The 22,879-nt window shown below is 40.0% G+C and overlaps 1 protein-coding gene across 2 annotated transcripts in view; it reads left to right on the top strand.

Moving 5' to 3' along the window:
* The window catches only part of onecut2 (one cut homeobox 2), a 45,249-nt gene extending 24,410 nt beyond the window's left edge, over positions 1-20,839 (top strand). The window contains exon 2 of one of the 2 annotated variants that reach the window (XM_080874130.1): positions 15,014-20,839. In XM_080874130.1, the coding sequence (XP_080730256.1) occupies positions 15,014-15,303 (290 nt within the window). In that variant the 3' untranslated portion in view covers positions 15,304-20,839. Of the gene's footprint in view, positions 1-4,700; positions 7,080-15,013 lie in introns of those variants that run through there. The other variant, XM_080874131.1, reaches the window with a different exon arrangement.
* The last annotated feature ends 2,040 nt before the right edge of the window (positions 20,840-22,879 follow it).

Genomic DNA, 22,879 nt, shown 5'->3' with positions numbered 1-22,879 from the left:
AAGTGTTTGTTTTTGTTAGTTTTTTTAAAATGAAGTAAGATTTAGTCAACTGGATTTTGTCACTGCACGTTTTAGCAGAAAAGTAATAAAATAAAGACATAAACCTTGAGCACATAGCAGCAGATTACAGTTATAGTACTGAGATAAGCAGACAGCACTAAATGACAGTTAGCAGTCACGGTTATTGCAGTGTAGGGGCGTGTGACACCGCGCCAGGTTCGCCCACATTAACAGCATCACAGCTGATTAACGACTGAACCCAAACAACGCTCGGCCTGGTCGGCCCATGACGGAGTGTCGAAGCGTCCAAAACATGGCGCCACACACAAGCCTGGAAGTGTGTGTTGAAGGGCGACTTTACTACTTACCCTGCACTTATATGCCCTTTGTGTAATGGATATCAGAGCTTAAGTGGTAATGGTGCAATAAAAAAAAAAAGAATAAAGAATCACAGAGTGACGGAGAGCGAGAAGGAAGACGTGGAAAAGGAGGAGAGAGAAACAGTAAGGTAGGAGGAGGAGAAGGTGCGGGGAAATGACAGAGAGGCAGCGGTGAGGAGACAGGAAGGAAGAGGAGAGATGGAGAAGAAGAAGGGAGGACAAGGGAGAAGATAGTTAAAAAGATAATGGAGACAAAAGAGGGGGGGAAATGATGGATCGGACAGAAAGAGGACAAAAGATGAAATAACGATGAACAGAAAACAGAAGATGGCACAAAATCTACACACACAGATGCAAAGAAAGGCAGGGAAAGAAAGAGAGAGAGAGGAACTTCCTTTTGTGCAAGAAATCCTTTTTTGTTTCTTGCTGAATGAAGGCTGTCTGTCTGCAAAGGCCCGACAGACATCTGTGGCTTTATATTCAGCTGTATTGATCCTCAAACTCTCTCCGTCTGCGTCTCGGTTTCTTTTTTTCTCAGTCTTCCTCTTTTTCCTTCCATCTGCCTCCGTCTCAGACAGAGGAGAAGTAAAATGGCAGCTGCAGTTTAGTCAGAATCATTGATTTTAATACAGAGGTGGTTTCACACAGGAAACAATGGCCTGTGATCAATATGCTTTGGTGATCAGTGTGACCTGTTTACTGTGAAACTATGTAAGTAATACGTACTGAACCCTGACACAGAGTGATTTGAGGGCCTCTCACTCATATCAATTGTCTGACATGTGTTAACTGTGAAGTTTATAAGCATACAAACATTTTTGCACATTCCAGTAAATATCTGGTGGTGACATGACCCTCGCTTCATTTCTGTGTTAAAGCCATTGTTTGAGCTTCTGTGCTTTGTTGATCTCTGGTGTGTTTTTTTATTCATGGCGTCCAGCTTATTAACTAATCGGCCCTCTACCCAGGCGTAGCGTCATTGCCATCGTGCTGTTGGTTTGTTAGGAGGACTGAATTCAAGTTTATCTCTGTAGCCTGTGTGTGGGGTCAATTCCCACAATTCATCTCTCTGCACCATGCAAGCAGACACCACTGTGGTACCTGGAAAAACTTCTGCATTAAGTTAGCAAAAAGCCTCCAATCATGTTGCAGTGTGCTTTGATCTTAGGGCTGCTAACTACCTTTTATCACTGGAATTCACCGTGAAATGTTTGCTAGCCAGGTGTGGCAAGTGAAAGTGAGAGATTGAGTCTTTAAATTTGCCAGTTCCAAATGTTAAATATACATAAGCTACCCTGACTTCTTACATTACTCTTACTCCCAAAAGTTTAAGAGCATTGCAGGTTTAATGACAGCTGCTTGACTGAATGCTGAAGGATTGATTTGAGTTGTCTGTGTCAACATTTTGACCATTTTGGCCCATGTTGTTTTATTTTTTTCTTCTTGGAGGCAGCAGTGATCATCTTTGGACGAGAGGGCACAGTTCTACATTGACAGTTTGACTGGATGATAGCTGTAGGCTGTATAAAAAGATGGATTTAGCTTCCAGGTTTTGTGCCAGAAAGTAATTTTCAGTGTTTCTTTATGTTTTTATGTGTGATATTTTTGGTTATATTGGTAAACAGACTTTAATCAACATTATTTATGAAGGGGTTATGTATTAAATAACTAACTTGTTTTACAAGTATCTTTATGACTCTGCATTTTTGTACCTACATTATAATAAATCCAGTCCTTTTTGGTCACTTAAGATTTCGTTACATAACTGTAATGTTATATTTGCTGCAATTTCTGCTTTCCTCGAGACCATATCTCTAAAAGTCACTGTGCCAAAAGCTGATTGCAACTTCTATCTTTTGATAGGAATTTTCTTTCTGGCTGAAAATGAATCGATATAATTCATGACTGACACGTTTGGCAGATTATAGGCCAACAAATCATGTAAAACAGTTTAAATAACCCAAATCAACTTTTGGCATTCTGTCTTCTGTCTTCCTTTAGACTATAGAAGTTTCTGGGAAGAACAGCCATTAGGTCTGATCCCAGTAAACACCTTCCTTCTGAGTTTATGTCCTCAGTTAAATCTGAGTCTGTGTTTGTGACGTCCCGTTTCAAAACACCAAGATGCAAGTGATGAAGATGTTCATCTTGAGGCTATGTCCATCTTTTATGGTGTTTACAGCACAGGAACAGATACTTGCTCATTAGTTCAAAGTAAGTAGTAGCACATTAGTAAAATATAACAATTTCACAAAAACTGAAGCCTTAATGTCAGTTCCAAAAGAGTTCAACCTTCAGATGGTTATTATGACAGGGTAAACTGTCCATGAAGACCAAATCGGATGTTTGTAGCAGTCTCTAAACATGTTTATTTATGATGTAAATTTGAACATTTTAACACTGGAGTCTGTGAGGACTGATTGTAGCCAGTATAAAAGATCACTTTGGTTTCTAAAGTCCTGCTTTATGTTTCCATCGTCACCGTCTTGGTTGCAAAAAACAAGATGGTGATGATGAAGTTTCTGTTCGGGGTCTGACTGTGAAGCCCACGCAGTCAGTAGTTGTTGACTTGTGATTGAAGGGTTTTTAGCCAATAAGCATGTGGTTTCATGTCACAGGTAATCTGTATCCTTTATTTATGTTGAACACATGTATTAGTGCTTTTTATTATTCTGGCTTATAGTTTTCCTATTTTTTGTTTTTACGAGTAGAAGAAAGGGATTGTGCATTCATCTCTAAGCACTTCTAATACTGGTGATCTAAAACTCAGCCCTGTCCCTGAACTGTGCCCCGTTTTATCCACTGTCATTCAGACCACTATATTTCTGAGCCATCACACCGTCCGACAGGAATTTGTCACTATTTTGTGAGCGACTCGTCCATTCCCTTTATGTATTGCAAAGTGGGAATTGGCGTCCATCAGCAGCTGGACTCCTGCATGGCACTGTGGAGACCGAGGCTGTCACGGAGGAGCTGCCAGGCTGTGATCTATCTCTGTGGTGGAGATGAAAACAGTCTGTAATGACTCTGCTGAGCTCCCCTCTCCCCGTCTGTAAGATGAAACCAATGCTCGCTGGCTCGCTCACTTCCTCCCTTCAAACTTTTACTCTTTATAATAAGCTTCATTCCTATAGCATCGTACAACGCAGGAGGGAAAATGAAGGGAAAGTTAAACTTGGTTTTAGAGCTAGACCGTGTTTTTTAATTCTTAAAGATGTGAAAGAAAAATCTGGGCTTTAGAAGGTTTAATGTATTTCCACTTCAACCTGTAAGTTCTCACCACATGTGAAGCAACTGTCTTGAAACTGCACACATTTTCAGATGTTCATTTTTAAAAAACATTTCCATAACGTATTTGAACTCAGAAAAAGGGTGAATGTGCATGCATGATTTAACTTTTCCTGCACAACATAGTAATAATATATTCACACTAACAATTTTGGTTTGGTCCCTGGTTTGTGGATGTTCACGCATTGGAAACAATTCTTTCCCCCTTAGTTCATTTACTTTTGAGTTTATGTTATTGTATTATTATTATGTAGTAGCAGTAGTAATAATAATATTATTAATAATAATAATGAAGATCATGAAAAAAAGTTACAAAAACTAAACAATATGCATCTATAACAAATGCAAAACTAAAGTCCTTAAAATTACAATTTAAAAACTTGCAAAGAGCAATACACAGAACACAAAATTGTCATGAAGTGCAGGTTTAGGACCCAAATGCAGGACTCAATGTTAGGATGCCTGGGTCGTTGACCCAGGGTTTTGAGTTTATATATTATTTATCATTTCTATGCTTTGGTTTCTTTGTTAGAGTTATGTCTTATGGGTTGTCTCTGTGTAATCCTTAGTTGCTGTCTCCCCTGTCCGCTATATCCCCGTGTCCAGTCAGTGTCTGTGTCTGCCCTGGTCCCACGTCTCTGTTCCCTCTGTTGTAGTGCCTGCATGTGAGTCTGTGTCTTTGGTTCAGTCTGTGTTATGTGTTTCCTGTTTTACTTTGAAAGTCCATGTCTGATGTTAATGTATCTGGTTTCACTTCCCCTTGTCTCCTTAGGCCTGATTTGCCCCAGCTGTGTTTCCCTCCTGTTACTCATTCCCTGATTGCTCCCTCTGTGTATTTAAGCCCTGTGTTTCTCTGTGTCTGAGTCGCGATCTACCGTTTACCTAGTTGTGTGTTCTGTTAGTCCGCTGGTTTAAGTTTATTTTGATTTTTTTTCCAGTTATGTTATATTTTGAGTTTTACATTAAAGCTGTTTTGAGTTCACGACTGTCTCCGGAGTCTGCACCTTGGGTCCTATTCCTGTCTCCACACAGCCACTCATAACAGAAGATCGCGACCATACTATGGACCCAGCAGACATTGAACTTCAGGAGCGACGCCGAGCAGCCTTTGCCCAGCTGGAGGAGGAACTCCGCTGGAAGCCATGGCTTACCTCTGACGTTGGGCGCATTTTCCATGGCACTCGGCTGGCTCTCGGCGGTCCCCGGAGCTGCCAGAAGTCTCCACCTGTTGCTCCGCTGGCACTCAAGATGCGGCCGCTTCAGTTGGGAGTCCTCCATGTAGCTTCAGGCGCTCACGCTCCGGCCTCAGCGTCACCGTTCTGTGCACCAGAGGCTCAGTTGCTCACACCGCCAGCTACCTCTGCCCAAAGGAAACGGCGCTCACGTCGCCGTCATAAGGACACTTCGGAGCAACCTCCGGTGGTGAGTCAAAAGGACTACACTTTCCAAACGCCACCAGAGCCGTTAAACAGTAAAGACTATGAACTCACCTCAGACACTTTTGGGATTTCTTTTCTCGACGAGGATTTGGATTGGGAGGCCAGTTTTGGTTTGAATCTTCCCGCGCTAGTTCATCACAATAAGCATTCGTCTGAGATTTTTAGTTCAAGGTCTGCTCGTTGGGGTGGGAACAAATTAAAACCTGAGTTTGCCGAGTCTGTTTTTTCTGAGACTGTGAACACTGCTAAACCTAGGGCTGTACAGACTGTTAAACGTGGTGGGAAAGGGTCGTCACCTATTTTTGATGAGCCAGTTTTCAGTGAGCCTGCTCCTTTGCCTTCCGGTGCTCCTCCGCCCAGGGCAGCTGCGGTCCAGCCATCTCCTGCACCTGTATCAGTTCCTCGGGTGAGGGGGGGCTAGGGCCCAGTTTGTCCCTGCTCCAGTTTCCAGGCCAGCTGAGGCTCCGCTAGTCTCTGCGCCCGTGCCTATTCCGCGGGTGGGAGCGGCTACTGCCCAGCAGGCCCCTGCACCGGTTTCTGTCCTTGCTGGAGGCTCAGGTGAGCCCGTCCAGCATTTTTCCGTAGGCTCGGAAGACATAGCTCAGCTTGGTGCTCATCCACCACCTCACCCACCATTACTACCATCGTTACAACAGTCAATACAACTTAAGCTTCTATCCATAGCTCAAACATTAGCTCACCTATTTGTTCAGCCTCCTGTCTCCGCCGGAGGGTCCGGGGGGCCCGTCCAGCCTCCTGTCTCCGCCGGAGGGTCCGAGGGGCCTGTCCAGCAGCCTGCCTCGCCTGCAGCGCCACCATCTGCGGCTCCCACGCCCTCGCCTGGTCCAGCCTCAGCCTCTGCAGCTCCGCCTGGTCCAGCCTCCGAGTGTTCAGCTTCGTCTGCGCCTGAGGTTCCCATGCCGTCTCGTCCTGTCCGGCCTGCTCGTCCTGCACGTCCTGTTCGGCCGCTTTCCAGGCTGATGACCGGACGTCGTTGCTGTCATGGACGGCCCCCTGGACTATGCCGCCGTCATGGAAGGCCCCCTGAGCTACGCCGCCGTCATGGAAGGCCCCCTGAGCTACGTCGCCGCCGGTGCCTCCCGCCCGGCCGGCCTCCTGACCTGCTCGGTCGCCGTCGGTGCCTCCCGTCCGGCAGGCCCCCTGAACGCTTTTCTGGGCTCTTGGGTCGTCAGCCTCCGGGCCGGCCCCCTGAACTTTGTGTGACCTGTTTTTCCTGGCCGCCTGCGCCTGTCGTGAGCCTGTGTTTTGTTATGTTGCTTTCCGGGCTCCGGTGTTTGCACTTTTCTTTTTTGGTTTCTGACTCCTTGTTTGGTTTGTTTCGAGCCCTTCATCCTGTTTCCACCGCCGCCCACCCTGGTTGGGTTGTTTTTTTTGTTTTGGTGTTTCGGTTTGGGCTGTCTGGGAGCCAGCCCTTTAGGGGAGGGTACTGTTAGGATGCCTGGGTCGTTGACCCAGGGTTTTGAGTTTATATATTATTTATCATTTCTATGCTTTGGTTTCTTTGTTAGAGTTATGTCTTATGGGTTGTCTCTGTGTAATCCTTAGTTGCTGTCTCCCCTGTCCGCTATATCCCCGTGTCCAGTCAGTGTCTGTGTCTGCCCTGGTCCCACGTCTCTGTTCCCTCTGTTGTAGTGCCTGCATGTGAGTCTGTGTCTTTGGTTCAGTCTGTGTTATGTGTTTCCTGTTTTACTTTGAAAGTCCATGTCTGATGTTAATGTATCTGGTTTCACTTCCCCTTGTCTCGTTAGGCCTGATTTGCCCCAGCTGTGTTTCCCTCCTGTTACCCATTCCCTGATTGCTCCCTCTGTGTATTTAAGCCCTGTGTTTCTCTGTGTCTGTGTCGCGATCTACCGTTTACCTAGTTGTGTGTTCTGTCAGTCCGCTGGTTTAAGTTTATTTTGATTTTTTTTCTTCCAGTTATGTTATATTTTGAGTTTTACATTAAAGCTGTTTTGAGTTCACGACTGTCTCCGGAGTCTGCACCTTGGGTCCTATTCCTGTCTCCACACAGCCACTCCTAACACTCAAAGGTTGATATATGAACACAACTGGGGAAAAATGAGCGACAGGTGAACAGAATATAGGGAAGGAATGTAAAGCTAAATGCAAGACATGGGAGACAGGAGGCTCACAAAAACAGCAAGTAGAGACCCAGTACACAGACTAACCTAGACTAACAGATGTTGTTTGAAAATGAAGCCCTCCTGTTTTTGGTTATTATGTCACGTTCTCCTCATCTTTGATAATCCATTCCTCCTTTCTGTGTTTCCTAACTTTTTCTTGCACCCCTCTTTTTCCACTCAGTTTCCACTTATATCTGAGCTCCATATCTGTGTTTTCACTTCGAATCGCTGCTTCAATAAAACATCAACTTGACGTTTCTATTGACATTTATTGGCCCTTGACTCTTAAAGCGTCTGTATGATACACTGATGAGTTTGCTGTGAGTGTTACCAGCTCTTGAGGCTCTGTACTTGACTCAACACCCCCCCCCCCCATTCAAAAATGAAAAGAGAAAGGGCTTTAAGGTGGAGTAGTGCCTCTCAGCTGCCATATTGGAAGACTTGACCTCATGAGCTGAGGTGGGAGAGAGAAGCTGATTGTGTTTTTAAACAGTTCAGCACAGATGTGCACAACATCTGTGTTTGACCTGCGATTCAGATACATAAGATCAGTTTTTATATCAGCCTTCTTCAGAATTGGTTAATAATTAACTTCAGTGAAGTGCTCTTAAATGTGTGTTAAAGTGAGGGACTGTCAGCTGGATTGTGGCCCTTTCTTCTGCAACAGCGGTGCTCCATCCTTTGTTTTGTGCAGATTCTCATCATGTATTATTAGTGAATGTAGTGCGGTTTCGATCTGGCATTGCACGGTCAAAGTCTTCACTTATCCAAGCAATTAATGAGCATCTCAGAGCCCATGCTAGGTAAAGCTGGTGGTTTTTAGCTCTTCACTGACTCAGGTTGTGCACCTTGATATGTTATTCCCACCAGCTCACTGGTTCTGTTGGTTTTTGTTACTAATATTTCAGCTGATTCAAAGAAAGAAGCAAAGTAACTGTAGCCATGTCTACTACCTGACCTTCCATGTCTCTTCGTACAAAGAGCTCTTTGTAGTTCCCACTAGAAAGGTGGTAACATATGCATTTTAATGTATATGTACAATAATTCAGCAATTTTTTATAGTCTATTATAATATTGTGTGTTTAATATTACTAATTATACTGTTCTTTAATGTTAGTCACACTCGGAAAAACAATGAGAGCAGACTGCAGCCTGAGACCACTCGCAGTCAGGTGTCGCCTGCAAAGTGACTTTGGTGCATCAAGATGGCTACAAGATGACAATAAGCCTGTGTCGGCCTGCCATCAGTGGTGGGTGAATTGGGCCAAGTGAGCAATTACATGCGATCTGTTTGCAATAAAACTGTGTGAAATTAGAAAATTACAAATCTGTTGCCTTCTACATGCAAAGAAATTCTGTTTAACTACATCCAGCCAGAGAGTCCAGCCAGAACCTGATAGATCTGAAACAGAAGTTCATCCACAAATACTGACATAATTGCAGCAGTATAGCGATTTAACAACAAAATGGCATAGGTGGTAGAGTCAAGTCTCCTATTGCAGAGACTTGTCGGAAGTCGTGCTCATTACTGCAGACTGATTCAGACTGATTTGTTGGCGTGTTGGCAATTTGTCTCCATTTAGCAATTAGATGGCAACTATTTGTAAAACCTTCATTAGTCTGTCTGAGAATGACAGTGGTCACTCTGAATGTAACCACAATTGTTGGAGACAGATTGCCTTTCAGAGGTGAAGGTGTGGCACGCGACTAGTTGATCCTTTTACCCACTTGGTCTAAAAATTTAGACCAATCGACCACCAACATGAAGTACTTGTGCAAACTCCAAATAGCAATAAAGTCTGTTTATCGAGATAAAAGCCATTTCTGTAGCAGTCTGTAAAGATGTTTATCACTGCTGTAAAGACTTTGTGGAAACTGACACACTTTTGGAGTGAGCCTCAACTGCTCACTAGAGAAACTGCACCCAGAGTTTGCAGCTTAGCAAAAAAAATATTCTCTGTTCCTTTACTCTGAAACATGTTTTTGATTTCACATAAAATGGATCATAGTAACTGGCCAACCCTTAATGACCTATGTCTGCTTTAATAGAACTGAGTTAGCTGTGAAACACAGTCTTGGTTCAGTTCGCCAAATTACTTTTAATAGCCATACTGAAGTATTGAAGATGTATCACCCATCTCAGAAACTAGAAAAAGTTCATCCCCAGGTAGACTGAAGTTTTCCATTAGAATCAGGATTATAACGTCTCTGGTGTGCTCTCTAGCAACAATTCAACAACAAAAGTAAACTGTTATTGGATGACTTAATCATTTTTTATAAATGTTGCAATTTAGTATAAAAGTGGAAAATTTGCAGTGCAGATCAAAGACTTTAGATAATGGTTAGACAATAAAAGCCTTAGCTCTATTTAAGGCTAACTTGTGACTACATAGATGACTATGAGAGTAAATATTGTGCTGGAAATGCTTTAATTGAGATTTCAGTGATGATTACTCAGATGATGTAAAAATAACATGACAGCTGATTCAGAGAGAAAAAAACAGGAGTGATTCTCAGTACTTTCTGCTGATCTCGTGTGCAGTTAGAGACACATTTAGCAACACTCGGATGTCTAGAGTGGCTGAGAAAGCTAATGAAAGGCAGAGGGGCCCTGCCTTATTGATCCCATTGATTCAGCCCTTACCTTTAAAGAACACCCACCCCCTCACCCCACCTTTACTCTCACCCCTCCTCAAACCGGTAAACCCCTTTTGAATAATATAATTGTGTGTTTGATCCTTACTGTAACCTCGAACAGAAGAGGGCGCGGGCAGAAAAAAAAAGGCTGAATGAACCACCCAAGCGTGCTTCCATTGAATGTCGTGTGTTCGTGTGTGTGTGGGTGTGTGTGGGGAACGGGAGGGAAGAGGGGTGGTTGTGTTTGATTGCTCCCTTTTTTTATACGTAGATGTGTCTGCACTTTTTTTAAGTTAAAAAAAAAACTTGTGTGGGGTGAACTGCTGCTGATCTGCTTTTAATTTAGCTACAGTAAGCAGGAAGCGAGAAAGTCAGAGAGAGCACATTTAAAATCTATTTACAGCATGGCAAACTACTTTAAATGGAGCATCTTTAACAAAGCCTGGCAGATAAAAAATATTAGACCACACCTCTATAGGTGTATAAAAGCGAGTACCTAGCCATGCATACTGCCTTTACAAACATACAGTTTCATTGAGTTCAAGTGGATGCCACAGTTGCAACAAGTCATTCCAGCCTAGATATTCCACGATCAGCTGTGAGCGGGATTATTGTAAAGTGTTTAGGAACCCCAAGAAGTGGCAGAGCACATAAAGTTACAGAGCAGGATCACCGACTGCTGAACGACATAGATGAGAAACGCTCTAAGATTAACATCTGCATAAAAAACGTGCACCATGTTGGGGTTTTTCCATGGCCAAACAGCTCAGTGAATTATCAGAACACAGATCTAACCATCCAGGGTACCAATGGGTATTACTGTTCCTCTACATCACAGATGTGAAACATAAGGCTTATGGGACAAAATCGACCCAGCAAAGACTCCGACCTGGCCCACTGGACAGGTTTGGAAAATGTGGAGGGGACTTTTAAGTGGATTTTCCAAAGGTTTTGTATCTTTTCCTATTAATAAAAACCTGCCCTGTGACTGAAAAGTAATTGAGCAATATATAAACAATTGAATGACAAGTAAGTTCCTATTTTTTAATATTTTAAATTTCTCTGTTTTACATTGAGTTCTGTGAATTAACAAAACTTGGTTTTATAATTACATAAGTTTAGGCAATGACATAATAGAGCTTTCCTATAATTTTATACATTTATTTCTTACAATTTAAGCCTAAATAGTCATTCTGACAGATTTGTTTCATTTACTACAGCAGCATTTATTCATCACGCAGAAAAACTGAGACTTATTGTTGAATTTGTGATTCTTTTGCATACATTAAGGAATATCAGGATTTAAATTGTAGATAAACTGACAGAAAGGATAGTTTCACTGTTGAGTGAACTTAATATAAAATGAGTCCCATAATATAAAAAGAATTTGTTCTGTGTCACAGATGTTAACACTGAAATGCAAAAAAATTCCTTTTAGAAACTGGAGTTTATACAAAGAAAAAAAAAGAAATTAAATTTTAACATTTTAAAATACATTTTTATAATTTGTATGATTTTTGCTACATCCATAGATTATTTAACACTGATGATATAGAGGTCTCAAAGCTCACAAAAACACTTGCATCAAACATGCCACACTTTGCTTCACTGGGCTGAACTGGTGCAGCTTTCCCAATGATGATGCTACGATATCTTTAGGCTGCGGCACTTGAAGTGGTGTAAAATTGATTTGGTTGCAGCTCTGAAAATTTCACGCGGATCATCTAAATTTTTTTCAAGAGTATGTGTACAGCCTACTAAAAGGCTTTCCATCTGGGAGTGTATGATGCTGAAACTTCAGTCTGTGGTGGCTTTGACCGCTGCAGGACTCTGAATGCCTCGGACTTGAATTTAAATGTTTTAGTAAATATTTCTTTTGTGACATTTTATTCTGAAATCAACTTTAGAAACACATAAAAACAACAGTTATAGGGATTATGTGCTGAGCAGGGGTCACATATTCCTGATAAAAAGCTGATTCTAACCATTTCATATCGCTTAAGATTTCATTTTTCCATCTTCTCAGCCTTTCAGTAGAACTGAAGCTGTGCATGCTTTCAAATTCACACACAAAATATGAAATATTATTTCTCAAAGTCGAGAACATTGTTTCACGCCTATTAAAGCGAGTGTAAAGCCGGGGGTAAACTACAGCAGCAGTATTAGAAACAGGTAGCAATGAAAGCTGTTAATAAGAAGTATGAAGAGTGGTGTACCTCCCTCAGTCTGTTAGCTCACAGTTAAATATTTTATCACAAAGATCATCCAGTAAATAGTCGTGTCCAAAGTCCAACATTTGCCTCTAGTTTAAACTTTGAATTAACAAACCTGTGGCAGATTTTAAGCCCTCTAATTACCTTCATATTAATAACCAACAATCTTTAAAATCTAATTTGAAAATATAAAAGGAGTCCTAAGAAAACATAGGAAATAAATGCACTGTTAAAAAAAATAGTTAAATAATTAGGAATATATAGGAAACAGGTTAAAAGGCTCAACATGCAGAGCAGGTACAGAATAAAGTCATTAGTTGTGATTTAAAATATAATTATTGATATTTGTTGTACATATCTCTTCTCTACAGTCATGATGATTCTGAGATGACTCTCTGACTCTCCCCTTTCTATCTCTGAGGATGAATATATTTTCTCAATGCTGGTTTTTTGGTTTTTTTGGTAACAGCTGCCTTCATTTTCAGAGATCAACAGTGCCACCTGTCAGTGATACACTTTAACTACAACCACAAGACTCCTGACAGCGAGAACAAAGGAAGAGGAATCTCTCCCCACATGATTAACAGCACAGACACAAAGACATTCACACTTATCTCCAGACGCCTTTTTGAAAGGCACCTCCTGAAATTCAACTCAAAGGGGGAACATATTTCAAAGTTAAGGCAGTTTTTCCTAGAAAAGTCCAAAAAAGTGTTTCCAAAAATACCAGAACCTGTATAAATGCTCCGCAACGAGGTTTTAGCCAGCAAAAATCACCAATTCCTTTCTTAGTCAGATTCTTTAATTGGTGTTTGTTTTACTCATGTACAATATTTCAGGGTCATGAATGGTCAGAACCAACAGAAAAATGTCTCTCAGACCAAGTAAAAAAAACAAAGCTGTCGTTATGGTACAAGGACTGATTGTGTTTATAGGACTAGTCACTCCTTAAAGGCCAGTTCTGAGCTTAAAAGGTAATATCTGGGGGAACGGTGCATTTTTAAATCCATCTGTTCCTGTAATGAGACAGGGAAACAAATAAAGGTGCTGTCCTTAATTAATTTAATCTTGTCAGGTCGCTAAATGCTGAGATACAAAGCTGGGAGAGGGATGTCACTCTGTGTGTGTGTTTACAGAGAGGATAGTTTCCCCTTACATAATAGTTTTGTGACTGAATTGAGTCCTTAACCTGATTCGTATTGATCAGCTCTGACTCGTGCATACTTAATTCAGGGAGGTAATCAAATCAAACACACAGACCTCCTCATCCTCCTCCTCTGCCCTCTCTGGCTGCTATACAGCAGCAGACACATTTCAGGTGTTAATCAGTGACAGGAAAACTACAGTTACTTCATGATGGAAAATGGTGATCCCTCGGCACTCTGATCTAGTCAGAGAGGGTCAATGCAAGTATCGGGCTAAAATGCAGCTCTACACCAAGATAAAGGAGACAGCTCCAGCCCACAATAATCCAAATCTTTGATTCAGGCTGAGGTTGTACACGTAGGCAGTCAGCGAAAACAAACACTTACAGGAAAGGAGCAGGCATCAGGTTAAAAACAAACAGCTTTAAAGGTCATACACGAATAAAAAAAACAACAAAACCAGAAAATCACAAAGAGCTGCTGAACTGCAACAAGAACAAAAAGTGGCAAGAAAGTCGAGCAAGCAGGAGGAGAAAGACTGGAGGGCTGTGTATGTATTAGAAGGGCTGATTGGCTAATTGGGGACAGGTGTGGTAGACTTAGCACAGGTCAGCCTACCTTCAACTTGCTGGAAAAACATCACATAGAAGCTTGTTTCTTCCACTGAAAATAACATTTTTTGGCAACCAGAAGTCACCATTTGGGGTTATTATCTCAAAAGTTCAACTTAATAACTCAAAATTTCAAGTTATTTTCTTGATTTTGAGTTAATTTTTGAGTTATTACATTAGAGTTACTCAAATGTAATAACTCAACTGTTTGTTTTTTCAGTGGCAGAAACAAGTCAGATAGTGCTTCCTTTTGAATTATGGAAAATAAATGTCTGCTTTCCTCTCATTAAGGATGCTCCAGTGTATCTTCTGCTAAAGGAAGTAAAAAAGAAAGCACTGGAGTAACTTTCCTTACTATTTAGAGAATCCTACTAGCTGTTACTGTGACTGTAAGAAGATATTGCCAGGCCACTTCACTAAGTTAGGATCCTTAAAGTTTAAAGCAGACATGAGAATAAGAATGAGTGACTTCAAATATTAAAGGTCACTTTTTGAGCATTACATGATGTGCTTTAGGCAGGCAGATGCAAAACTAAAGGTTTTTTTTCTTTTTGGAAAAAGGTGCACAGAAAAAACAAGTACACCATCTTAACATAATCAGAGGTTGGAAGAAACACTCACAGCAAGGTGGCAAGTAAAGCAAACACAGTACACAGTCCTGATGGTATTAAACAAAATCACACATAAGAGTATATCTGTCATAATTCAACAGATGAGAATTCAAAGTTCAGTGCAGTCTTACTCTGGTTGTTCACTTTACACAAATAAAGCTTGATTGCCAGATTTTACCACAGTCTATACAACCAAATCCATCAGGAAATGAACCAAGTAGGCTAGAGGTTAAAGCACACTTAGATACCAAACGATCATGCAACTCCTGTGTTTTCTAATCAGTGAAACATCACAGCATGAGCCAAGTAAGTAAAGTTCAGCCCGGTGGCACAATGGAAAACATGGCGAGACAGAAGGTACACAGATCAGATCAACACAGGAACATGAGCATCTGTAAACAAGACCTTCTGTTTGTGTTTCGTGTGAGGGACACTGCAAGATCCCCCTCCAATATTTAACTGTTGTTCAAATGCAAACAATAACACTTTTCTATTTTTCCCCTCTTATTTTTTCTTTCCCCCACCCTCTCACACTTGCTTTGCAGCGTGCAAGAGAAAGGAACAGGACACGTCGAAGGACCGCAACAATACGCCAAAGAAGTCGCGGCTGGTCTTTACCGACTTGCAGCGGCGCACCCTGCTGGCCATCTTCAAGGAGAACAAGCGGCCGTCCAAAGAGATGCAGCTCACTATCTCGCAGCAGCTGGGCCTCGAACTCACCACCGTTAGCAACTTCTTCATGAACGCCCGCCGCCGGAGCCTGGACAAATGGACAGACGACGGAGCCAGCCCTGGCGGCCAATCTTCAGCGTCAAGCACTTGTACCAAAGCGTGATAATAGAGAGCGAGGAGGGGAATGGGGAGTCAGGGAGGGGGTGGGAGTTTTGGGGAGGGATGGAGGGTGCGGGTTGAGGTTTCGTCCAGTTGAAGCGTGGAGGAAAACCAAACTTTTTACTCTTTTTGTTTGTCTGGTTTTGTTTTGGGGTTTTTTTTGCTTTTGTCAAGAGTGACAAACTGAGAGAGGGGCTGCTCACTGCCACGACTTGTTTTAGCCAAACCGCCTTTTGCAAATTCATCATACATCCATTAAGAAGCTGAAGGGTAAATTAATCTTTAGTGCATTCAAACCTCACTGACGTTCACTGCTGATGTCTCCTTTTGGACAATAAGCTGACACGCTAGCCCAAATACCAAAGACGAGAAGACGATGCGTGTTTTCTATTATGCAATATAAGCTAGAAACCAACCAAACAGGAATGCAAGGAAAGCTTTAAGACCACAGAATGTGATAGAAGCTCGGAGATAAGCAGGAGTTGTGTGGAAATTTTGTGGTATTTCTAATCTCAAATGTCCAAAGCCGACACATCAGTTCACGAAAGAATCCTAATTTAGAAGCTGGGTTTCAGAAACTGCACAATCAAAGTTTGTTATTTATCTTGAAAACAGAAGGTAGTTCTTTTTCTTCACAGGATATCTGGACAGTTTTATTCAAAATAACATTAATAGTTACTCCAGCTCAGTATTCTGCTGATAAAAATGTATCAGTTTATCTGATATACAACAGCATTTTCAGGAGAAAAAAAAAGTCTAAAAAATTTACAATAAAAATCTCACAATTTTAGCTGTAGGTTATGACTTCAATCTTTAAAAAAGTTTAGAGTTTTTCCTCATTCATTTCAGGATTTCTTATTTGTTATACAATTCTTGATGTTCTTTTCTTCCTTAAAGATTTTGAGGGGTTTTTTTTTTTGTGGTATATTTCCTGTAAATTTCACACTAAAAATCTAGTTAATTTAGCCTTTTTTCTTGTAAATTTCCAAATCGTACCCCTCAAAATTCAGATTCAGCTTTTAATAGCTCAAAGAGTCTTTTATATATTATTCAGGAAGATTTTTTGGCTGTGCAGTCTCTGTTTTTATCACAACTGAGGAGTTGATTTCTAACATGTTCTATACAAATTTTAATGTGAAAATAGGAAGCCGATCCCTTAAATGCATGTGATCAATAACCAACTCTTGTTTATAAAATGACAAAATTTCCATAGCTTTTTGGATAAAACATGTAAAGATTTGGCTCTTTAAAGGGGAACGTGAGGATTTTTTTTTCTTTTTAAGTTAGGAAATGGCAAAATATGCAAGCACAAACACACACACACACACACACACAAATACTCACCAAGGCACATGCAACTTCTTCATAATTTGAGCCAACTACAAGCTTTCTCAGCATATTTAGCGTTTGATGGAGTATTACTGTATAATATATGAATATATATGATGTACGTGAGCACAATCTTGAAGCACATTTTCTTTGCAATAGAACCGGGGCTCTCTGCCAAGCCGAGTGGTCATCACATCTTAGGAAACTCAGGATGCCATTTTTTTTAAACAGTGGCTGAAATCCATTCAGCGTCTGTTGTCACATAATGTACTGTACGAATGTACAAACAAACATGCAGACACACAAACTGATTTCAGACACACACACAAATTTAAAGAGTCATTTCCCAATCACTTCCCTGAATTCACAGCCAAACCAAAGCTAAGCTCCAGTTTACCCTTGCTTCACCTACCCATCACTTCTGTTACCATAAACGCATCCATTAGGGCAGCACACTCCACAAAGCATCTTAGCATTAATACCACCTTGGTTTGCAAAGAAAAACGAGGTTTTCAAACCAATGAAAGTCAGACTAGAGCTGAAATTTATAACCATGTGACCAAAATCTGTGATCCTCAAGGTGGTGAACTAAAAGTAGGATGGGGATAATAGTTCAATATTATTAACATTAAATCTAAGACAATAAAAAATGTCAAGAAGTTCTGGGCTTTAAATTAGTCATCCGCAAGAACCCTGCAAACATCTTGGCATTAAATAAGCATCGGCCGGCCAGCCGCCTTTTCTCACCATCTAGTTGCATCTATTCTGTTGCACTAGAGTTAATTTCTTATTGAACAAACACTAAGCAGGTGACATTTAGGTTTATAATCTTGACATTATCCCCAGTTTAAATCGGAAAGATGCCACAAAAATGCTCCTACATTGGTTTCTTTGGACCCTTAAGTCAAAATTTGTGAAAAAAAAGCACAATTATTGGGAAAACAAGGCTACGTTATGTTGAGAGTGATTTCTACCGCTCTTTTTTAGTCAACCACAAAAAATATTGAAACCAAAACTTTAACTTTTTTTAAGAATAAAGAATGTTCTGGATTGAAAATTTTTTGGTATAAATCCAGTTTTAAGCCAAGATGCTTTTTGGAAAGCTTTGATCTGCCCTCACTGCTACCACAGGTAAGCAAACCAAAACCTCCCACTGCATCAACACATCCGCAGAACCAGTTAACCATCTGAGCCCAAGAAGGACAAACTGTCCAGGCGAATCAGGGCCTTTGTAATAGTTAAAGAGGACAATCTAAAGACGATGCCTGGTTAGTCTGTCTCTTCCAGAGGGTCAGTGGGTTGGAAAAGAGCATTTGCTGCAAACAAATGATCTTTGATAAATGTGTACATCAAACTGTGCTGATTTATTAAGATAAAGCAAATGTCAACTTGAAAAGATCAGCTCTAATGCAATGCAAGTTTGAGGACAACACTCAAAAATGTAGTTTGTTTGCAGTGTAGGAAAGTTGGATGCTTGGTAAAAGGGATGGACAGTCAACAGACAGATGGGCTGTGACACAAAAACTAGACTCTTCTGCCCATATTTGTGACTGTCCTTGTGTCCAAGCATCCATAGCTACCAAATCCTCCAATACCCATTGATTTGAAGGTTTTACTGTCACACTTTACAGCCTTTACGCATGATGTAAATACTAACAAACCCACAAAACCTCAAGCACCATCACCTCCAGCTCAGTTTTGGCAGCCTTTACCATTTGCAGTCACTTCATCAATCATCTTTCACTCAAGCTATCAAACCAAAAAAAGAAAGGAAACCAAACCAAAGGAAACGCGCCAGTCAGCAGCCCCTGCTCCTTAGAAACCCCAGGCTGAGTCTTGGCCTGGTTAGAGGCAAGCCAAAGGCTTTAAGAACGATTTAACATTAAAAAAAAAAAAAAAAAGGACACTTAAGACTTTTTCTATTTATTGACAAATCGAAACCAAAGAAAACTTTTTTTCTGCACCTAACTGTTCCAACAAATGGGAAAAACTGATGATGGAAGAGAATTATTACCAAAAAAAAGAAAAAAACAAAAAGAAAAAAAGAGTGGCACCGACAACGTCGAGGATGGAGGACAACGATGACAAGGGAGGACATGAAGGATGACACCACGAGAATGGAGAAGTAGCTTTGTTCTGCCTGATATTAAGTCAGGCAATCTTTAAGGGGAAGCAAGTTGGGGACTGAAAAAGGGTAAAACCACATGAGAAGGAGGGAAGGAACGAACGGAGGACACCGTTGACCATTTTCTTCCCTTCGATCCACCCAAAAAAAGGCAGAACATTAATGTGTTTCTCACGGTTGAAGAGTGTCTTTAACGTGTGCCTATGCAGTTTTTCAAAGTAAAAAAAAGGTTAAAAGAACAACAGAAACCTCATCAGCTAACAAACCAAAGATTCACCGTTAACTCCAGTAGCAGTTCTCCCCCCCCAAATAAAATACCCATTTTGTTAACCAGCATGAACATACCTGCAGCATATGTACTGTTGATAGTGGTGTGTTGTTGTTTTTTATTATTATTGTTGATCACCTGTTATACATTAAACATTAAAGGTTAGCTTAAAGGCTAATTCAACTTGTTCATTGGTTGACTTTAAAGCAAGTAGTATTACCTTCAGTCTAATTTTATTAAAACCAACAAATTCAGTCAACGTGTTTCATTCAAAGAACTCACTTTGATTACGAGTTAGCTAGCTGGCTTATACACTATTCTGGATTCTTATATTAGCTGATCTAGCTTGTATTTTAAAACAATTTGGATTTTCAGCAATCATTTAGCTTTATTAAAACCAACAACCTTAGCCAACATTTTTCTTTTGAAAACTTTACTTGGATTGCAAGCTATCTAGCTAGCTTATCAGATAGTTTTAAGCTGTTCTGGAAGTTAGCATAAAGGCCATCCCAAAGCCTTGTTTATCATTTGATTTTAAAACTAGTAGCATTTCCTTTATGCAGTTAGCTAACAAACTTACCCAACATGTCTCTTTCAATTAACCTAGTTTGATTGTAAGCTAGCTAGCTAGCTACTTCTAAGCTTTTAAGGTCATGAGCTTGCAAAAAGCTAATTTTATTTTTCTGTGGATCATTTACCCCAAACTTACAGCTTTTACTTTTATTGGTTGTTCCTTCAGCATGGCATCAATGTAGCCATCATTACCTGCAAACTTTACCACCAGACCACACCACACATAAAAACAATCTTCTGCTGCACACCGAGGGAGAACTACTTGAGTATTTGGAAAATTCAAAAGTTTCTCCCTTTTAGCTTTTCACACAGGTCAATGTCTACCTCCAACTCCAATAGGACAACATATTTGAGCTTGGTGAATTAGCATTAAGAAACAACATCAGCTAGTTGTGATGCTTGCACCCAGTTTAAATATTCTAGCTAGTTGCTGTTGTCTAGCACACTTCCTGCTATGGAAAGAATGACAGCGGTAGTGCTATTTGAACTGTACAGTGCATACCAAAGATTTTTTGCTGTACTAACAGTAGCACACTGTCACTTTTCAATCAGTTTATTTTATGCCAAGTCTGACTTTGTGCTTTTCAACCCAAACCCAGCTAAAAATCTGTTAAAGAAGAAAAAGCTGCATGCTGTTTAAGATCAGATTTGGACCACTTACAAACCTGTACAATAATCTATTCTATCATACAGTATATAACAATAATTACTGTAACCCTGAAGTGAATTTCAGCTGACGGACTAAAGCACGGCTGGCTAGGGTTAAAAAGTTTTTAAAGTTGGATAGAAGGTTTCTGTAAAAATTGTAGCCCAACTTGCCATGCTGTAGGAGAAACCTAAAAATCCCCTTTCTGTAGCAAAGAAAGCTCATGTTAGCTTGTTCCTTGGGGGGAAGAACTATGCTGCTGCTCCGTGAATACAACAACAATAAATAAAACCAAACCAAAAAAGACCAAGTCGACATCTGCTGAGAGAAACTGCTAAAATATCGGTCAAATAGCTTTATCCTTAGTTTTCTCTCTGTCTTTCTGTATGTAAAGCTTCTAGTCCAAAGAAATCCTCCACCCACCTGGCTGTCCCGTCCTGCTAACAGCGCCCAAGGAGGGGGCGTGACTTACAGTTCAGGGGGTGGTGGCCATTTTCCATTCCTAGTTGCAGTTCGTCTGGATTTAATACAGGCTAAACCTGCCAAACTAACAAAAGATAAATGAAAATGAAATAGGAAGGGTATGAAACCAAAAACAGTCCCAAAGAGGTTTTCATTGCTTGTTTTTAAGTACTTAAAAATTATTTGCCAAATTTACTACTACTGTATTCCTTCTTAGGGTTTTTTTTTTGTGTGTTTTTGCAATATGCGATTTTTTTATTTAATGTAATTTATATTTTTAATTGTGAATTAATTTAAGCGAACACATTTTTGTTGCCAAATCTCCCTCTTAACCCTTTTACCCTTGATGATTAGCTTTGCCAAAGTTTACACTGTATTTTTCTTTTCCTTTCTGTTCGATGCTGTATTTATTTATGAGGTGTTTTAGAACACGCTAGTTTTGTACTTATTAATAATTTTATGTTATTTAATTAGATGTAATTGTTTTTTGATGAATATTTATGAGTATTTAAGAATGTTAGGTGCATCAAAGATGCAGTGCATTTGCCAGGCCTGTTAATTTATTCTTAGCTAGCTTTACTTTAAAGCAAATGAGATGTTGTGTTATGAATGTTTAGACTTAATGACAGAACAATGTAGAAATGTCAGATTAGACTTGCGTACTTCTGAATGTGAACACTTGCTCTCACTCTTTAGCTAATTTATTTTTTGTTTGTTTGTTTGTTTTGTTTTTGTCCTGGTAATTATTTTTTAATTTTTTGTAATGAAAACAATCTCTTTATGACAAATATTAGCCTACCGAATGATGAGCACTGCATCTGTTTCCCTTTTCTTCCCTGTGATTTTTGTGCTTAATTTTGTTAATTTGTTTGCATCCTGCTGACCATTGTTGAACAAGCAATGAATTTGAGACTGGTGTTCTAGTGACACTTGATCAGGTGAAGTGAAGGGCCACATGTTGATATGAACTGACTCGCCAAAGATAACTGGAGTCCTTGAGAGGCCAATAAACTGTGTGTGTTTACATCCACGCAGCTCACACCCTGGTAAAGCTCGTATTCATATAACCACATGTACACTTCTTCAAAAGCATATTTGAGGTAGTGACTTTTTTAAGGTATATTTGTCACATTTTTAATTCAGCAAAACAAAAATAATTTATAAGAAATGGACTAAATAAAGAAAAATTTTAATTTACTTTTACAGCTGTAGGACATAATGTCAGATGTTTACGAGATATTTGTTTTATAGGGCACCTGTATATTGTATATAAAACATGGGTGTAACCACATTTTAAAGCCTCACTTTTTGGTTGTTACCATCTTGTTTTTATGAAGCAAAACATCACATGTGAAAAGTAGGTCAGTCTCTTGTCTCTTTTGCTTTAAATGCGACCATAATTTATAAAAAGTAACATTGTTATATCTTTAAGAAGACTTAAACTAAGACCATAAACTTATCAGAAAGGTTTGGGGCTTTTTTTTTTTTACCATGGTTGCAAATACTGTGAGAAATGGGGTCCTTTTCTTATGGACGTAAATGTAACTTGACTTCTTTTTGCAACCAGAGCAGCAACCTCTGCTGACTATTATAAAGAAAGTATGTTTAAGACAGTTATACACTGGCTTCACTTTCCAGGCTAAGATCAAAGGTTACATCCATCTTTTATACACAGTATATAAGTATTTTGCTGCCAAAAATTGATTTTTTTTTCTCAAGAAATCAAACCATATTCTCAAGCATGTCCTCTACAAACTTAAACCGTGTCCTTGCCCAGGCACTATAAACAGGATGTGAAATAACTGCTGGTATCAGGATTTCAATGTGTATGACTGCGTGAATGCCAACACACCAACTTGTTTCACTTATTACAAAGGAAAAATGAGGAGTCCCTTAAAGCTAGCTGCTTCCAAGACTGACTTTGTCTGTTGTGTGTAAAAAGAAAAAAAAACTTTCTATTTCAATAGTGAGAACCAGAGAGGCTACCTCACTGACTTTCCATTTGTCCTTTTAATCGTGTTGATGAAACCAAAGAAACCAAAGATTTGTTTCCTCTTCGGTACGGTCTGCGCTCAGCTCCATGCTTTTGTACTTTCTGTTCTGTTTAATAATCCCACAGATTCTACATTTTCTTGTCTCTCTTATTCTTACTTTCTCTTTCTCACATTTACATGTTT

Source organism: Rhamphochromis sp. 'chilingali' (assembly GCF_963969265.1).
Source record: "Rhamphochromis sp. 'chilingali' genome assembly, chromosome: 2".
Taxonomy (NCBI): Eukaryota; Metazoa; Chordata; class Actinopteri; order Cichliformes; family Cichlidae; genus Rhamphochromis; species Rhamphochromis sp. 'chilingali'.
This window is presented reverse-complemented; position numbering and strand designations above follow the sequence as displayed.